At 36.7% G+C, this 19,827-nt stretch overlaps 1 protein-coding gene across 1 annotated transcript in view; it reads right to left on the bottom strand.

Annotated features, from left to right (window-relative positions):
* MET (MET proto-oncogene, receptor tyrosine kinase) overlaps positions 1 to 19,827 on the bottom strand; it is a 125,682-nt gene that overhangs the window by 28,381 nt on the left and 77,474 nt on the right. Inside the window, exons 6-12 of the mRNA XM_077114962.1 lie at positions 14,091 to 14,251; positions 12,370 to 12,472; positions 12,113 to 12,249; positions 10,987 to 11,148; positions 10,158 to 10,257; positions 6,661 to 6,879; positions 266 to 412 (exon numbers count right to left, since the gene is read on the bottom strand). Of these exons, the coding sequence (XP_076971077.1) occupies positions 266 to 412; positions 6,661 to 6,879; positions 10,158 to 10,257; positions 10,987 to 11,148; positions 12,113 to 12,249; positions 12,370 to 12,472; positions 14,091 to 14,251 (1,029 nt within the window). The remainder of the gene's footprint in view (positions 1 to 265; positions 413 to 6,660; positions 6,880 to 10,157; positions 10,258 to 10,986; positions 11,149 to 12,112; positions 12,250 to 12,369; positions 12,473 to 14,090; positions 14,252 to 19,827) is intronic.

Below are 19,827 nucleotides of genomic sequence, written 5' to 3'. Positions count from 1 at the left end.
CCTCTGAAAACTACAGCAAATTCTGACAAGTGTGAGGCACAGTGGAAAGGAAATGTGAGTAGGAAGGCCCTTTGAGATCTATCCTCTGATACGAGGGGAAGGAGACAGTGTGACAAAAACTCACTATTTCTAAAATAACATCAAGGCTGATCTGATGAGCTAAAGTCAGCACACAAATGAGCTTTAATGATTCATTTTAAGCCTGCGAGTGACATAATTACACTAGATCCTTATTTACATCATGAGAGAAATACAGTAACCCCACCTCTATATTTAGCTCACTGTTCAATTTCAGCAGGTCGTTGGGGACTGTACATAAAACGGTTTCAGAATATGAGTGTATGTTCTCACAGCTCTTATTTCCAACTTTTAACACTTCACCTTTCACTGCTTCAGGGTCAATGTCATTTCCCTGGAAGAAAAAAAAGGCTGTTAACACTTCACAGTTTTGCAGGCATGCTAACAATTGAAAGGAATATAAAGATACCACAAATGCAGGCCAAGCTGTTTGCCAAGACACATGATTTTATGAGAGTCATTATCATGGGAATTTGGAGACTGAAGGGGAGCATGACCATTTCAGAGACTAAACAGAAATCACAGCCGATAACTTTTCTATCAAATTGTATTTTAGAGAAAAGGAAAGAGATTCTTTCTCACAGTCTTTAGAATGAGGTCTTCCCAAGTTCCCACGAGTTGGAACATAATCACCTAATTATTGTTTTCAGGTGGCACCCACGGTTGGCAAGCTGCAGTCCTTGCAACTAGGAGTACCTCATGTCTGTCTAGTGCAGTGATTCTCAACCTTAACTTTACTTTGAGAATCACACAGCACTTTAAAAAAAAAAAAAAAAGGCCTGATGCCTGCGCATAGTAGCTTTTTTAAATGCAGTTTTATTGAGATACATTCACACACCATACAAACCATTACAAGTATACAATCGCTGGCTCACAGTATCATCACATAGTTGTACATACACCCCCATGATACACTTTAGAACATTTTCATTACTCCAAAAAAGAAATAAAAATAAAAAAGAAAACCCAAATCCTCCCAGGCCCCTATCCCTTTAAAACCCTACCCCCATTACTGACACATAGTATTGGTGTGGTACATTTGTTACCGTAAGCATCTTTTAAAAGCTTTCCAGAAGAAAACAGGTAGATAGACAGCCAGGATGGAGAACACCTGCCTGAATGGGGCAACCACAGGATAGATCTGAGTCTCGATATTAATATTTTCCTTTTCTGTTTGAGTTGGGCAGTTTCTTTCCATCTATTCTTCACATCTGAATTCCACACAGAAATGAATTCATTTTCAAATAAATTCTTACACAATACTATGTGCGCTTCATTATGATTTGAGAGCATGATTACATTCTCTCAAACAATTATATAGTTACATGAAGATTTCTGAAAAATTATCCAGTTCGACATAGTTAACTGAAGTTTCCATTCAGGCATTTTAAAAGCAATCGTTGAAGAAGCCAACGATTCGCTTAGGGAAATACAGGTACAATTGCTCATATGCAGACTCTGTGTACAGTCATCATTAAATATGCCAGTACTTTGAGGAGAGAACGAGCCAAACAACAGATTTTCTTATTGACAAAGAGCAGCCAGTGATAACTATAGTGCTGCTACTTTGTTTTATATGTCAAACTGCTTCTTTTATGCTGTCTCCTATGAATCTCAATAGATTGGTAGGTCAGATATTATTCTGGGAAAAGAAATTGGAAGAAAACATTGAATCTGAGTTTAAGGGAAAAAATGGATATGGACGAAGCCTCCCCTCCTGACGTTCCTGGAGGCTTTATGTGTAGTCCATTGAACCAGGTCAGCCACCCGGGGCAATTCAACATAGAAACACATAAATCTAAAAGGTCGCTTTGGGGCTTCAAATGACAACTTGTTGGTTAAGTCTGAGGAGGGCTAAGGCACTCAGTCACATAGCAGAGGGGATTCAGGGAATGACAAAGGAAGAGATTAAAGAGCTGAGGGCGTGATTTATGAGGGAAGGACTAAAATGTGTCTTGCTTACTTAGACAGTAACCAAGGTTGGGGGAAGGGATAAGCATACTGCATTTACATTTCCAGTAGTCATTCTTTCATGCTTCAGAATCTCTTAGATGTTGCATTTGGGTTTCTCTAAGACAAAAACAGTCTCATAGCCTGAAAAATTGGCCCCTTTTCATATGTGCCTACCAAAGAACACATGATAAACAGTGATTTGTATAAGAAATTACTATCAGTTTTGCAGATGTAATTGTTTTAAAAGTCTAAAATGTGAAAGGAGAGAAAATTCAAGATATCACAAAAGTTATACTGGCAGGTAACTACTATACAACAGCGGGGAGCGTCAGGAAAAAAAATCCGCATAGGCTACTTTTTCTATTTAAAACAGCATCTTGAGCTGTGAAAAAATATATATTTAGAACTTACATTAACCCTTATTAAATATAGAACATATTTACAAAATTGGTTCAGTTCTTCAGTCATTCAAATGGTGATATATGGTTTTGAAAATAAAGCAATGTAGAGGGAGCTTTCAATCTTTAGTTCCCTAGAAATAGGAAGCAATTTAGTTACAATCATCTCGTTTTATCCTGTAGAGATGCCCCTTTGAGGTAGATAGTATTGTCTCCTGCTTCAAACATGGATAACTATGGTTCACAGAGGGAAAGGGACTTGCCCAAGACCACAGAGCAAGCAAATTGAATCCATTTGATACAAAGTCCACTTCTCATCTACTGTGATTTGGACACCGTCCTAGCCACTGGTAATATAAAGACAGATGCACTTCTTTCTCTCTTGTACTGTGAAATGACAAGTAAGTGCACTCAGTGTCACATCTGGATGATCTTACTCCTTGTTCCTCTCCACTTAGGCTCTGTCCAGGTGTGACTAACGTTTCTATCTGGGATCCAGGTCTGGGGACTCAGGTCGATGGCTACAGAGCAGAGCAGATGGATGGGGGTGAAAATAAGTAGGATTCGAAAAATAGTATAAGAGGAGGAGGGGCCCTGAAAACTTTCATACACCCAGGTGGCTCGAAGGCAGAACCAGGGAAGTCCAGGGAAGCAGTGAGGGGTAGGCTGGTCGCAGGGCCCAGAGTTAAGGAGAACAGAAACAGAAAACCAGTGGCTCAATGCTGCTGGTTATGGCAGTGAGGTTTATGCTTCATCCAGAGGCTATGAATCTCTCGGATCAGGAAACAAGCCAGAGAACCTTCGCAGAAAATTCCCAAACTGAGTTCTACAGGATGTTAACAGGCATTTGGGGAAAAAGCCTCCTGGTCATTTGAGAAGAGCTGGGTGAGCCAAAATTATATCGGTTTCTTCACTGGCTACTTGGGGCCTTTTCTAGTAGGTACTGTGAAACCACAGGTACAGTGATTGTGTAGAATTTCCCAAACTTATTTGGCCCTGGAATTCGTTTGTTCATAGAATGCCTATTCATGTGGGCAGCACAGTTTGGGAATTACTAGTTTGAGACCAAGATACGAGCACCATCATTTTAAGCATTGGTCTTGACACTGGGCCAAATGACCTTTGAGGAAAGAACTCTTCCTTTCCATTCCATTTGGAGTAAGAGACGTTTGCATGGTGGTTGTGACTGGGACTGGGCTTACGGCTATAGGTGACTCAGTCACAGAGGGCAAAGAAGACAAATCTGGCTGGCTCTGGGCATGAGGTGGATATGGGTTGTTGAGGGGCCGGTGGCTGGGAATGAAGCTCCCTTCTAGATCCTCCTGATGCCCAGCCATTGCGGCCTGGCCTCTACCTGAGCTCCGGAACATATGTTCTTTTGTTTGCTGTTTAACAGCCCGAGATCCTGCTCTCTGCCTTAGCTGAGCTTTCTGCCTTCTTGTTTCTGTCCAGATTGGATTTTTGATGCATCTGTATTACCATATATTCCAATTCGCTCCAGGGGAAGTTGGAATCCCAGTGCAGTGTCTCTAACCAACATTGCCTGGCCCGAGTTCCATAAAATATGCACATGCAAAAAAAGTCAGATAATTAGGAAAAACATAGGGTTTCTTTAAACAGTACTGGTTTTTAGATAATCATAAAAGTCTGCATCTATTTCACTTAAATAATTATAGATTTAGCTATATACCATATGATAGAAGGGATACTGGTATGCATTAATGAAGGTTAATAGGAGAAGCATTGTGATTTAGTAGAAAGAAGACCAAATTTGGAATCAAGAAACTTTAGTGTGAGCTCTAGCTCTGCTGTTTTCTCCCTAGGTGATCTAAGACTAATCACCTAATCTCTGTAAACCTGTTTATCTAGAAAATGGGGATAATCATCGCTGACCTCCCAACCTCATAGGGTCCACGTGATACTCAAAATAACGTGTCAAGGTACTGTGTTTACTGTAAAAATTCCATACAAATGTGAGCTGCTGTAAGGAGTCTTATGCCCTAATAGACAGTATGATACTCCCAAAGAGGTGGCTCCTCCTGATGACCGATGTCCATAATTGGTGCTGGCTGCCATGAAGCATTGGCCATAAACTACCCTGTACATCAATGAGGTTTCTGATTCATTCTGAGGAGTGACTGATCCATGGTCCCTATTATATTTTCTTGACCCTAACTTGGCTGACTCTTTTGGCCATGGTGTAGTCATTGAACCAACTGCTGACTGAGGCGATTCACACACACGAGGGCTGGAAACGATCACAATCTCTTTTTAGCCAAGGAATTCTTGCATGCATGGCTTGCTTGAGGAGCATGAACTTTTCCTGGCAATAAAGAGCAGCTCTCACTCCAAATATATGTTTCTATCCACAGCACTTTCATTCATGGAATACAAACATACTTCACTCTCATGTTCTGAATAGTAACTGAATAAGCACAGCATGAAATAAAATGGTAGGCTTTCTTTTGATAAAACAGTCCAATGCCTGTCTTGCTTGTCTCTTCTTTTTTCACGCTTTTCTTTCCTTTATCTCTGCCTAAGAAAGGGAAAGGTTTAATTTGATCAACTTTAGAAACTAATAAAAAGATAAATTGCTCTCACAATAAATATTTTCTTATATCTTGGATATGCTTTTTATACATAAGGAAAAACAGAGTATGGGAAAAGATTGAAATCATGATACCAAAATAGGGCCCCTAAATTCTGCCACCCTAACCAGATTACTATTCTATGAACTGACAGGTGTTATACATTTGTTAGAGAAAATAATCTTTCTGTATATAGGAAAGAAAAGAAAGTGTTTTGTGTCTGTCTCCTAAGACCCGCTGCGCCACACTGGGAATAGCACTGACAGACTGAGCATGATGTCAAATCATGTTTATCTTGGTCCAACAACTTTGTAGGACATTGAATAATGGGTATTTAGTTTGTAGAAAAAGAAGTTTTCTATTCTATGTAAAACTGCTTGGAAGGGTAGATTAAAAAAAAAAAGTTTCTCTCTAATCCTTCTACCATAGACATAGGAACAGGAAAAGAGAGTTTTTCTGGGCATAAAAACATTTTCATCAAGAAAAACCAACTGGAATCTTTCAAACAGCAAACACAGTAACTGGTGAAAGCAAATGGCCACATTACATTAGTTTTATTGAAAAAAAAAAAGGAAAGTGATAAAAACTCTTGCTCTCTTTCTAAAACCAATTAAAGAAGCAGATAAAAGAACTTCGCCGTGGTAAACATGTTGTTCAGTGAAGCAGGCTTCTATTTAATCTCATGCTGGGCTTGCTTAATTATTGTACAAAATACAATTGTGAGTTCAGTAAACTTGTATGAGTGTGAATGTGTGCATGGGACAGCCTGCAGATAAAATCTTGTTGAAAAAGCAGAAAAATTTCAGCAGAAACATAACACTGCTTAGATGGAGATGACTTATGGGAAGCTACGTTACATCCAGACAAGGGCTATCATATTGCTTTGTGTTTATTCATACGGGCTTTCAAGAAAAAAATTTCTGAGTATCTAAAACAATGTCTTGATCATGTTACTTGTTTAATTACTATTTGAGGTAAAAATTGCCCAAGCAACACAGGAGAGCTGTGTTCTAGAAGTGGTTCTGCCACTATTTCAGCACTTACCAAACTCTGTAAGTGATCTGGGATTTTGTGGTCTTCATTTGCAACTGGCTGGCGTTAGAAAAGATAATATATTATTGTCTAATTAAATTCTATTTGAGACCAAGATGGTCTCATGTTCTTAAAGTGGTAGAAATATAGTGCCATTTATAAATCAGCTCAGAGTTGACCACCCCAGATACAAAATTTCGAGTATTACTAGGACGTACAGAACCATAACTGATGTGCTTCTTTAAGGGCTCTTACTTTTTATTTTATAATGAGCACATACTTTAGGTATTCAGGGAAATGTATAACATCTGCAGGATAATGCATTCACAGGAAGCCTATTTAATGGATTTGTGTCCCACATTTGATAATTTTTTTTTTACATTTGATAATTTTAATATATATACAAGACAGGGTTTAAAAATGCTTCATTAAAAAGCAGTCCATGATTGTACTTATCTTTTTAGCCATATGCCAAAAAAGATTTGTTTTTTAGAGCTTACATATTTGCTGATATAGTGTAAGATATAATGACAAAATAAATTCTATTCACATAGCTATAAGTCAATTAAGTTCAAGCTGGTGATTTAAAAGAACATTTAAACATTTCTTACCTTAATTTCCAGTACATTTTCATTGCCCATTGAGATCATCACTGGCTTTTCAAAAGGCTTAAACACAGGATTATGTACATAAATGAGATCAAAGTAACTGGAATGAATCCCATCTAACATGAAAAAAGCTTTGGTTTTCAGGGGAAGTTGCAGATTCAGCTGTTGTAGTGAAGGAGTTGTACAGCAGATTATCTCTGAATTAGAGCGATGTTGACATGTCTGTAGAAACACACAATTAAGCACTGTAAACAGAATGTACTTTGACAATATCAATAACAACTTTCGTTTAATTCACTTTTTCAGACAACTGACTGAAAAGATATACTGTTTGAAAAAAAATCTGCAATGAACTTCCTAATGTTGAAGAACACATGCCTGCAAACGTGAAAACTGCTACATTATCCAAATAACCATTCTTCACAGGAACAGAGCTTGCTGTGCCCAGAATCAGCCACATGGATCTATCTGAAGCTGAGCCTCCCTTGATCATTTTATTTTCCTTTAAAAGACAGGACAGTCATTTGGAAGGGCTGCTTCCTTGCCTTGGAAGGCAGCTACTGGAGAAGTAAAGCTGGACTTTGTGAGGTAAAAAGACCTTGGTTCCATCCTAGCTTTTAAACAAGCTATGAGAACTAGAGCAAAACCCTTACTTAGAGCTTCGGCTTCTTCATTTAGAAAGTAAGAGTAAAACATTATTCGTAATGCCAAGATGGTTTAAAAACTGCCAAGCACCACTGAGTTGACATTATAATTAACTATGTCATTGGGTAATCTTTACTAGTGTATTTTAAGATACCAATTACTGAGTGCCAGGTTCTGTGCAAAATACTTTACAAGGATAGTTTCATTTAATTCTCACAATAGTCCAAGGAAGTAGGGGCCACAATTTGACCCACAATTTACAGATGAAGACACTGAGCTCTCTGCTTAGAAAAATTAGACCAGGTCACACAGCATTGAACGACAGAGTGGGGGAGACAAATTCTTGGCCATCTGACTCCAGAACTCACTGCTTCAAGCCCAATACACACTGCTTCTTTCTCTCTCTAGAGTACACTGGTAAATCTTTTCCTATGCTCTTTATTTCAGAAAGAAATTTATTTCATGCCCTTTCATCTCAGTTCATATCATCGCCTTTGGAATTCTGATTTATGGAATTTGGGAAAATGTGGTTTCCTCTTGATTGTGACTCCACTAAATGAGCAACACTGACTGGGACATTAAAGGTTAAATGGTTGAGTTTTTTCCCCCCCGCAAGGAAAAGACAAACAAGCAGCAACATCCCTTTGATTTCCTTTTCTTTGATAAGTATAGCTGGAGATAAAACAATTACTTATGCCTACAATAGAAAAAGGATTCAGGATATACATAAAAAGCACAAACATGAAATGCAGTATTTGATATTTTCTTTTAAAAATAATCTAAAAAAAATTTAATTCCTACATTAAGAAGTATATGTTGTAAACACAAAAAAGATCACATACATAGATTTCATGTGAATAAAATATTATATATTTAGTTTTTTAAAACCAAATTATTATTATAATGCTAAAAGCTATTTATTTCTATCATCTTGAAAAACTGAAATGAACAATTTAATTGCCATCTCAATAATCCTCTACATAATAAGAAACCTGAAAACTATATAATAAACTGCTGACTTCTGGGACATAACGCACGTTAGAAAATGCATATACATTTTATTAAGAAGGTGATTATTTGCCATTTTTTATTTTAAAAGATTAGAGTTTATTAGACTTAAAAAGTTATTGTGGCTGGGTCAATATATCTAAACCAGAATCAGACCTGCACAAGAATTTTCATTAGTTAAATAATGAATGGGCTCAATTCATCATGGTCAGCTTCAAATTCTATAAGCAGGGGCGAACATGGAAGGAACACAGGTCTCTTTATGGGCCAGTTTTCAAAACAATAGCAAAACAGATCCACAGAATTTTTCACTCCTGCTGATTCTAATGCATGGCTCTATCATACTGATATATTTGTGGCTAAAATAACCGAAGTTTACATTTCCAGATATGTAACAAGATAAGATCCTATCTTCCCCCATTGCTTGACTCCTCTTTCGGATATGCAACTCTTAAATCTGACACAGGATGTTTTTTAATAAATATTTGATAACAAATGAATGGCACCAAGAGGAGCTCTCTGTGTCATCATAATGCTGTGAGGGAAAAGAAAGGGCATTTTAATCATGTAGGCTTGGTGTTATTAGAGGAACTAATAATTTCTCAAATCTCAACTTTAAAAGTCAAGTACTAACACCATACGCACTGTTATTCTTATTTGGCTAATGAAAAATTGTTATGTGTGGTTGGAAAGAACTGATGCCCTTTAAATTAATAGTAGAGGTATCCTAACTTTGTTTGTGGCTGTGTGTGGGGATTGGCTTCAAGGCCCTTTACTTCCTGTGGTGATTCCCTGGAGTAGCATCTCTCAGAAATATGATAAAAATCTAATAATACTCTTTAGAGGTGATGCAATGTGGTTGATTGAGAAGGTCAAGAAAAATCTCATTTGAGATGACCTTATTGTTTGGTGATTTAGCTTGACATTTTTAGCACAAAATTGGTTTTTGTAATTAAAGAACACAGTGGCTTTACTCTTCAAGATATATTGGATGGGCAATCTGAAGGAAAGTGATATAATTCAATCTATCACCTGCCCAAGCAAGACCCCTGAGAGAGAGCAGTTGAAACTTTCATTCTAAGTTGAGTACACAAATTCAACTGGATTATGCTATTTAAAATTAGAGATAAACATCAACAAAAAGTATGAAATCTTTGTAAATACCTCCAATTTTCCTAATCTTCGTAAGGTCTAAATTGAAATAACCATTTCAATGTGACCTATATAAACTGTTACAGCACAAAATGAGTCAATCACTTTTTAAGGAGGTACTCAGTTTAATTTTGACTGATGCTGCAAATAAAATAAGGAAAGGTGGAGAAATACCACTTTTAGGATGCAACATGAATATTCTAATGCTCTTTATTGTTACTCAATATGCTAACAAGAGATGATAACAGATGGCAACAAGAGGGATGTGCAATGAAGCATTATGTGTCTGACGCTAGAAAGACAATGGTGCTTCTGCTACATTTAAGACTTTATCTAAGAGTTTTGTTAGAGTGCAATGATGGATGTTGTACAATACATTAGAAAGGGAAGAGAGGGGAAGGATATGATTTCTGTTTGTACTGGCTGTATTTAAAAACACGCTCTCATGTTGGTAATCACCATTTCTATCTAAACACTTTATGTATATATTTTAGTCCAAAACTCTGAACAATTTTAGTTGTAGAATAAAAAAAAATACTACTTGACTTAAGTTGAAAGGAAGGTAACTTAAGTTGAAAGGAAGGTACCTAGAAAACATTAAAGGCAAAACTAAAACATCCCATGTGTCCTGGAAGCCAGGTGGTCAAGGGAGAAATTGCCAAACTTTGCGTGTAATCATCATTCAAAGGACTTACCACTGTAAAGTTCCTTTTTGCTTCATGGACACTGATGACCATTCTTGGAACACGAACTGAATTCAAATTTTTTCCAACACCTGTTATTGTGCTTCCACCACTGGCAAAACAAAATAGAAAAATGGCAAAATTGAGAGCTTCTCTCCCTAACTAGTCCTTACAGAGAGAAGTTCAATTTAATCATATCAGAAATTACAAGTTAAGGTGGGCCAAAATGTCAAATGAAAGCGTGGTGATAACTCTTCTTTGGAAGCAACTTATTTCAACTTGAATTAAAAAAAAACTGAACAAATACATTTGTCTTTTTATTCATCAGACATACAGGATGAATTTTTTTTTCTTTCTGAAAGGGATATAAAGAAAAATGAGCTTAACTATTATTGCTAGACTGATAGAATTAAAGGAAATAAGGCAGATTGAACTTGGTCCAATGAGATACTGATTCAGAGGGAAAATGTGTATAAAGCAGGCAGGGAAAAAATATATTGAGAATGAAAAAAAAAGTGATTCCACTTTGGGGCACTAATGTTAGTACGGAATTGGTATGTATATAAATAATATGTTGCCACATTCAACTGCTTTACTGAAATCCATTTCAAATATAAAAGAAAGGATAAAAGGCTTCTTGGCATGAATTAGCAATGATAAAATCAAATTGAACTTTTGATTAAAGTTAAAAAACGGCAGTTTTCACTTCTGAATTGGAAAGGCAGTCTTCAAAGAAATGCAACACCATTAAAGCCAGAGATAAAACTGCAATTCCTCTTGACTATCTGAAAGCCAAATCGTGCATTATTTTCCCATACCCAAAGGAAGATTTTTTACTTACCTGATGAAAGATTTGGTTGGATGAATTTCATAGACAATGGGGTCTTCTCGGTAACTGAAGCCGGCGACCTCTCGGCTGGCTAAGTCAATTTTCAATTTAACGGGAAACTCAGTTGAAATGACTTGGGCTGGGGTATAACATTCGAGAATACTATCTGACACGCTGAAGACAAAAATTAAGAAAACGGACTTTACCTGCTAGAGAGCCACATATTTTATAACTGTATCTATCTATCGAAAGGATTAGCACAAAATGGGTCACGTTTTAAGAATGCATTCAGTTCATTTTTCTTTTTTTTTTTTTTTTTTGGCATAGGCAGGCTCCAGGAATCGAACCCGGGTTTCCGGCATGGCAGGCGAGAACCCTGCCACTGAGCCACCATTGTCCGCCCACAATCAGTTGAATTTTGACTGACCTTGCAAATAAAATAAGGAAAGGCAAAGAAACACCAAACAGCATACATACCCTATGATACAATATAACTATTCTGATGCCCTTTCTTGTCACTTGATAACCTGCTAACAAGAGGACAGAAGAATTGCAGCGAGAGGGATGGCTGCTCAAAGGGAGTTTTCTGATGTGGTTGAGTTCTATACTAGCCATTTCTAGTGTAGGATGTTTACTTTCTAATAGAGCCCACATTTGGCCTTGATTTTGGGATTTTTAGTATTTTTGAAACATCCTTTCGGTACTTTATTAACCAAACTCTTCTAAAATTTTAGGCAGCAGAAACATAACCTCTTTCCAAACCCAATCTCCCTGGGCTTTTCTCCACCCGAATGTGATTCAGTCTAATTGTAAATCTTGATGAAATATTAATTTTAACTTCTTGTCAGTTACTGAATCTCACAGGTCTTAGTTTAGTGAGGATACTAAGGTGCAGTAAGAAAGAGAGTGGATGGAGAGACAAAATTGAAAACTGAAATTAATAAAACAGTAAGGGAATGGAAGAAGATTCAGCAAAAGGGTGTAGGTGGATTTGGGAAGGAGGAAGTATTTTTGTTACAGAGGAGTAAATAATAAACATCTTGATTTTTCTTTACCAAAATAAAAGAACAATTTTTGCTTGTCAGGTATAGCTAATAATCCAACTTTACTGATGCAACAAAAAATAAGTTTACAACACCTTTTCAGAGTACATGTTTTTCCACCAATTGAAATGTGTCTAGAATTGCCACTGTTTAAGTATTTTCCATTTAAAGTAAGTAAAGTGCCACCAGCTTTAGGGCCATAACTCGGAGAAATACTTGTTACTATAGGATCCTGAATGGGAGAAATAAAAAAGAGAACAAAACAGAGTGCTTGTTAATTTTATAACTCCAAAAAGATTAAGTAACAATAAAAAAAACTTAGATCGTGAGAAAAAACGATGCTCAGTCTTACCACATAGGAAAATGTATTATATTGCGCTGTCCCTCGACCATTTGAAATAATTATGGACATGTTAAAATGCTCATTCATTGTATGACCAACCGTGCATTTCAACCTGTAAAAGGCAGTTTCATATATTACAAATTCAAAGGCATTTTCTCACTTGGCTGTTTTATATAAAGAGACATTAAATTGTGAGCTAACTACTCTGAACAGCAAATTTATCATAGTTTCATGATAAGCATTAGGCTACAAATTTCATAATTATATTTCTGTGCTATTATGTCAAACTTCATATTGATTTGTATTACAAGATTTATTCAGACGAAACAGGAAATGCCAAACCTTTTCAATGCAGTCCTCACCAACGGAAGAATTCATAATAATCTAAGTTTAAGCCACAAAATTGTAGGAATAACTTTTGGCAGTTATTCTTTCAAGTTAAAGAAAAATTTTAAGATAAAGAAACGGTATTTCCACAGCATCTGCAACAATGAGCTAACCATAAATTATCCAAATCTCTTAATTAAAATATGTCAACAGATACATTTTTGTGGTTACACTGGACACATGTTTATTTAAAGGATTTAAAAATTAATGAAATTGTAGTGGGCTTTCTATAGAATTACCTTTGAACAATCATATAGTCCTGAAAAAGCACAAAGATAATATGTTGTATTAAATAATTTTTTCACAAAGAGAATGCATTGTTTCACTTTTCTAGGTCCTCATTCACAATGCAATGATTAAGAATTCTGGAGAACTTGCAAGAACGAATGAATTTGTTTTGCCAGTAAGCTAAACATATAAAATTAATTGATGTTTTGGAGCCAGTAAAAGAAACATATTTAAACTTTCAGGTAACCCTGTAATCAGTTTTATTACATATAAAACAATCATTTGATAGAACAGATTCAACCATGAAGATTCAACTATAAAACTTTAAGTACTTGGTTGTCACTACTCCAAGATAAGTTATAATTATCTTTGTTATATTCTTTGTTCATTAAGGGAATCAGAGTTTACTAAGGGTATAAGTAGAATATAGTAGAAAAAGCACGGGTCTTGGATCAGGAGAGCTGAGTTCAGAGCACTGCTCAATCTTCCACTCTGGGATACTTCTGCTAAGCCACACTCCACCTCTTAACTTCATATTACCTTCTTTGTAAAATGGGAATCGTATGGCCACCTCCCAGAGCCTTGGGGATGGCTAAACGAGATGCACCCGATACAGTGCAGTGCCAACCATTATTACCTGATCATGAAATTGAAATCTATTTTAAAAATAAGTCTTAAAGTTGTGACGTGGCTGCTTCACTACATTCTGAAGGTTCAGAAAGTGAACGCAGAGGAGAGGGTCTATACTGAGCCGTTTACTGATTTTCATGGAAAAAAACCATTGAGTCTCACCATATTTAAAGACTCTAAAGATGGAGTTTAAAAGAATACCACTATTCTTTTAAACCTACCTGGAGAGTTTCTGAAGAGTTGGTATGTAAATGGTTAAAAAACTCCTGAAATGCTGGATTCTTCTCTTCTTCACCTAGGCAATGTTACCTTTCTCCCTCCTTAACCCCAGTAAGTAAGTAAGGGTTTATAAACAAAACAAAACAAACCCCACAAGGATCTGATAGGCCAAGAGGTGGGCTCTTAAGCAATTTTTACAAGTATTCATGCAAAAATATAGCTTATCTGCCAAGCATACCCCCAGCAAAGCATATTAAGATCCTTACGCATTTGCTGTGCTCTCACTTAAGGTCAAGGTGCAGCTCTCATTTCCAATGAGAACTCTGGTTTTCTTTAAATCAAACTTATTGTTCCTCCTGAATCCAAAGTCCCAGCCACAGATGGTCACCCTTGTCCCTCCTTCAAGGGGTGCACTGGTTGGGAAAACCTACAAGGATAATGCAGAACTTTTTATAAAAACAACACCATAAAAACACTCCTTAATATGTATGGTGAATAAACAAACAAAATACCTATCTTTAAACAGTCAGAAATTCTTCCATTCTCCCATTATTTAGTAAAAATGGAATTTTCCTTCAAAGGAAAAGGGTTACAAATTTCAGAGCACCTGGAAACAAACATTAAAACCATCCGACAGGCTGATGGGAAACAAGTTGTTTTCAGGAAAACCAGAGATGGGACAGAGAGCAGATTCTGCCTAGGTAGGAATTAAAGGTTCCTTGGGTTACTCTGAAGTCAATTATGTTTTTATGAGTCTTTGGGGCTTGAGCAGACACACTTGGAGCTCAGACTTGTAAACGCTTCTAACTCAAACTGGCAATAATCTTTTCATGGATCTCCAGATCAAACTCCTATCAAAACTCTTCATGTTTTGATAGTCCCAGACCAACACATGCCTTGTTCTCTGCACCAACTGGGCGTTTGCTCCATTCTAGCCGCTGTGATATTCGCACTCAGAGAAGGGAGTTACACAGTAAAAACCACCTCTTTCTGTGTACCAGTACTTGCACAGCTGCATTCAACAGCTATTCTAAAACCAAAACCATAGATGGTATTCTCTCTCTCTCTATATATATATATACACACACACACACACACAGTCCATCCATCCATTTGTCTATCCATCTATCTATTTATCTATCTACCTACTACCTACTATCCAGGCACAAGCAAATAAACAAGTGACTGTATTATATACCTGTTAATTCACATTTATTGCTGATTTAAGATTTTTTTAAAATGTAGTAACTATTTAATACCTACCAGCTAGTTAGTTGACACGCAGGGCCTTAAAAACTAGTGCACTATTTAATAAATACAATATATCATTTCTATTAGAAACATAAAAACAGAACTATAGAGGACCCAAAATGTGATGCCTTGCAGTAATTTTTCTAATTATTTTTCTTGGCATTATTTTATGTCTCATTTCTAGGATTGATTTTTTTTTTTCCTCCCATATTCAATGCAGATAAAGAAGAGGTTGTGTATTATTGCAGGCTCACTTTTGGTGTGGTAAAAGTAAAATGTACATTTATTAATAACACTCAGGCAACTCTGATATGATAGTACTAGGCTCTTATGAAGTTTACAAGGCAACTGTTCTTAAGCTCAAACCCTTAAAAACAAAACAAATTTCCAAGTTAAAAATAAGCTTCTCCTCAGCAGTTTTGTGACAATTGAGAAAGGAAATGCTTTTTTCGGGAGGACATATTGTAAATTGTGCTGTAAAGTACAATGGTGGGAAAACATAGCACCCTGGAAAGGCAACTCAAAAACTAGCAAAGATCTTTGCTAAAAGCCCAGTTAGCGGAAGCTTAAAAGTGTCACTTTTTACAATTTTGGAGGGCTGTTAGCAAAATTCAAATTTGCAAGTAAATAATCACAAATGAATCTCTTAACTTAGCCTTGTTACCAAACCACTTTAAAGTCTTAGCTTAACGCTTTTGTAATAGCCATTCTACCCATAAAATCCATTACACAGTGTGCCTTTCATGAAAATTTACCTTGACCATGAATTGTCAAATGAGAACTTCTAGAAAAAAACCTGTTTATTATTATGTTAGAAATCTAGTAAGAGAGAATGAGACATCCAACCCTCCTGGGCTTCTCTCTGTTCAGACGGGGGCAGTCACACAGCTCCTGTTCCCTCTTCTGAGGATGCTTCCCATTGAGAACAGCTGCCCAAGGCTGATGACCGGACTCCACTGTCTAGATACCTCTCTTTCTATACCAAAATTGAAGTCTGCCCTCTACACACTTTGCATAAAATGCAAAGGACATGGTTGGTGATTGAGAGAAGACAGTGAGAGCTGTTCAACTGGAGCACTGGAAATGAAATGAATATTTAGAAATCTCTGCTGGGAGGTGGCTGAAGGATGCACTGACAGAGAAGTAGATTGGTGAACGATGGTGTATACTTATGAACGAAGGTTGTGCTGCTACGAAAAGGAACAATGTCGTGAGGCATGCAACGATGTGAATGAACATGTGGGACACTTGGTGAGATAAAATAAGCTAGAAACAAAAAAACAACAATTATATGGTCACCTTTAGAAAATGCTTATAAAAAAACAGGGGCCTAGATTGTAAGATTTTGGAGCAGACACATTAAGTCTGGAGTGGTGATTTTTATTTCTGGATTTTGAGAGGTTATTTTATCTATATAACCTGATATTTAGAGATAAGAATAAAGCCAAACAGGTTGCGGTTAAAGTAATTCAGAACACAGGAGTAAGAAAGACAATGTCTATATTTTAGAACTACACATACTCTTTGAGACCAATGGAAGAAAAGTTTATTTGATCTGGAACTGAAATTTTCTGTGGTGCTTAATCTAATTCAACCTATCTGAATAGCTCATTTGAACAACTGAAACACAGGAAGCACAGAATAAGAAAGAAGTCCTTTAATCCTCTTTAGATTATTGTAATGCCTGGAAACATCCTAGATTATATTAAGCAGATAATCAAAAGGTATTGGCAAAATCCCTGAGGGAGGGGAGAAAGAATATGGAACTATCAAACCTTACCATCAGGGAATCCCTTGATACTGTGTCAAACTTTAGGGATATCCAAATTAATAGGCCATGCCCTTGATCATGAGGCTTATTCTTGTGAAGCTTATGTGGGTAGCGGAGAAGCTTAGACTACCTATAGGCATGCCTAAGAGTTACCTCTGGAGGACCTCTGTTGTTGCTCAGATGTGGCCTCAGTCTCTCTAAGCCCAACTCTGCAAGTGAAATCAAATTTCCCTCCCCACTACATAGGACATAACATCCAGGAGTGAAAGTCTCCTTGATGACGTGGGAGATGACTCCCAGGGATGAATCCAGACCTGGCACTGTGGGATCAACAATTATATCCTTACCAGAAGGGGGAAAAGAAATGTAATTAATAAAGTATCAGTGGAAGAGAGAGTTCAAATAGAGTCGGGTGGCTACTCTTTGCTCTTACGCAAACTTCAGGTAGACCTTCCTACCTATCATAACCTGCCAACCACCAACCAGGACCACTCAGCTAATCCTAAAGAACACCTAGGGCAATATATATGAGTCCATAAGAGTTCCATGCACTAGAGTAACTTTCTAGAAACCTACATCCTCCTAATGGGTCCCTGGTCCAGATAAGTCCTGAAACCTACCCCAGCCTCTCCAGAACATCAGATAGTTCCATCTCCCTACCCAATATTAATGACAGACCCTTCCAATATCAAAAATTCAGAATTGCCATAGCCCAAACAACCCCAAAGAGAGGTATGGAAAAATCAAAGGTGATGGTGGAATTATACATAGAAAATAGGACTTAACAAATGAATATGAATGCTGAATCATTAAATTGATATCTTTTAGTCTTTTTAGAGCAGCTAGAAGTAAAAACCTAGAATTGTGAAATTGTAACACATGTCAAAGTCTGAAATATGTTCTACAACTAATTGTGGTGCTGTGCTTTGAAATTTATAGCTTTTTTGTAAATATGTTATTGTTCACAAAAAAAGAAGGACAAGAAGTTGATTGTGATGATAAAAAAGTATTTAAGCCTTCTAGCCTCCTATATTCTGGAGCAACTGGAAGGAAAAACACGAGAGGATCATATGGTAGCCCATGACAAACTCTAGGATCTGTCCTGTAACCACTTGTTGAAGAGTTCTTTGAAAAACTACTGCTTTTTTTTATTTCTTTGCTTTGTATATATGTTATTTTATACAATAAAAAAATTTTTTTAAAAAGAAAAAAGAAACCCCTGCTAGGACCTCAGGATTCCAAAGGCCAGCTCTGCTTAGTTTTTCTCCCTAGGGAGGGTACTAAAGGGGTTGTTTGGACATTTCCTCCTTAGCTTACGGGATAACTTTGACTTTTCCAGGGGAAGAAGGAAGCAGTTTGGGGCTCACACCCTTGGGTAGTCCCAACAATGGGGTAGTGAACTCTGAGTTATCTTTTTTTTTTTAATTAAAAAAAAATTTTTTTTTTTAAGCTATATGGTGGGGGTTACATTTCATTCTTTTTCTGTTTGAGTATCCCCTTACCACAGCACCATTTGTTGAATTTCTGTTTGTTTGTTTTTTGGGAAGTGCATTGGCTAGGAATCAAACCTGGGTGTCCTACATGGTAGTCGAGAATTCTACCACTGAACTACCCTTACAGGCCCCTGAATTATCTTTAAAGGTGGGGAAACTGTGGGTAGGAAATGGCTGTCCAACATTAAGCCATGGAAAGCTGTCTCCTACTTGTCTGGATAGAGAAGGAAAAAAACCCATAAAATAGGTATTGTCCTTTCACAGGTAAAGGATCACACCACTGATTAACCCATTGAAAAAGGATTTTAAAGAATCATTTAAAATTCCATCAAGGTACTATATGAGAAAACCAAAAAAAAGAACCCTGAAAATGAAAATAAACAATGGCCACCTCCTCTCCTCTTCAGGAGGGAAAAAGTCACAAATATATTGCTAGCAGTGAAGTGCTTGCCCCTCCCTCTAGACCCCAAGAGATGGCTGCTGCTTCCTATCTGAATCTTCTGATCAATTAATGAACAGTTTTATCGTCTCATCGGGACTAAATTCAATTCTACAATATATGATAACTTTCTCCTAATAAATTCAGAGTACACTGGAAAGTACTCTTCCTTTTTTGAAGCATTTCTCATTGTCCTTTAAGTACGAGATCAGATAACATGTTTGAAACAAAATAACGGGCTTCCAATCCTGAAATCTCTCATATGTGGAACTGTAAAGAATTTCAGCCACTGAACTTCATGTACCTTGACAGCAGGTTAACTTTTTTTGGAAAGTGAAATTCTACACATTAGCTAAATTTTGTGCCTGTAGAGTTTAAGACAGATAAGAAAAAGATGAATATTCTGTTTTATTTTTTTCAGTAAGAATGCTAAATGTCACGGTTTAGTGCAGCATGAAATCTTCCTAACAACTATGAACCGAAAGGGATTTATGAACTCAGCTGCACTGTTTTTCTTCCCGTCACACAGAATGAACGTCACAGACTTGTGCATGATACAATGTAACCTTTTAAAATAATCAAAAATAGAGTGTTGGAGTTAGGAAAAGTGAGAGAGATGGGCGATTAAAACAACTTATGAGAGATTCTCTGGTTCCAGAAAATCCTAAAATATTTAGTGTTTTTAACCATTTTAATAGGCTTTTATGATAAAATAAAAGCACAACTGCAGAAACAGAATGTTTCATTTGTACAAGTTATCAACCTGCTTTCTTTACTTAAAATATCAGCTTGCCTATTTTGGAAATGAAATTCTTGTGTTTTAATTGAAAACACACACACACACACACACACACACACACACACACACACACTCTGTATCTCTTTCACAAAGTAACCGAGTTCAGATTTCTAGTGTCTCAAATTGCCAAGGCTGTGTATTTGTAAAAGTATAAAATTCCATGTGGATTAAAAATATAGAGAAAAAAAAAGTACACAAACCTACAGTATAGATTTAAATTTTGTTTTTATTCTTTTTTAGTTTATTCTCT

Source organism: Tamandua tetradactyla, chromosome 1 (genome assembly GCF_023851605.1).
Source record: "Tamandua tetradactyla isolate mTamTet1 chromosome 1, mTamTet1.pri, whole genome shotgun sequence".
In the NCBI taxonomy this organism is placed as follows: domain Eukaryota; kingdom Metazoa; phylum Chordata; class Mammalia; order Pilosa; family Myrmecophagidae; genus Tamandua; species Tamandua tetradactyla.
The sequence above is the reverse complement of the archived record's forward strand: the minus strand, read 5'-3'. Positions and strand labels throughout refer to the sequence as shown.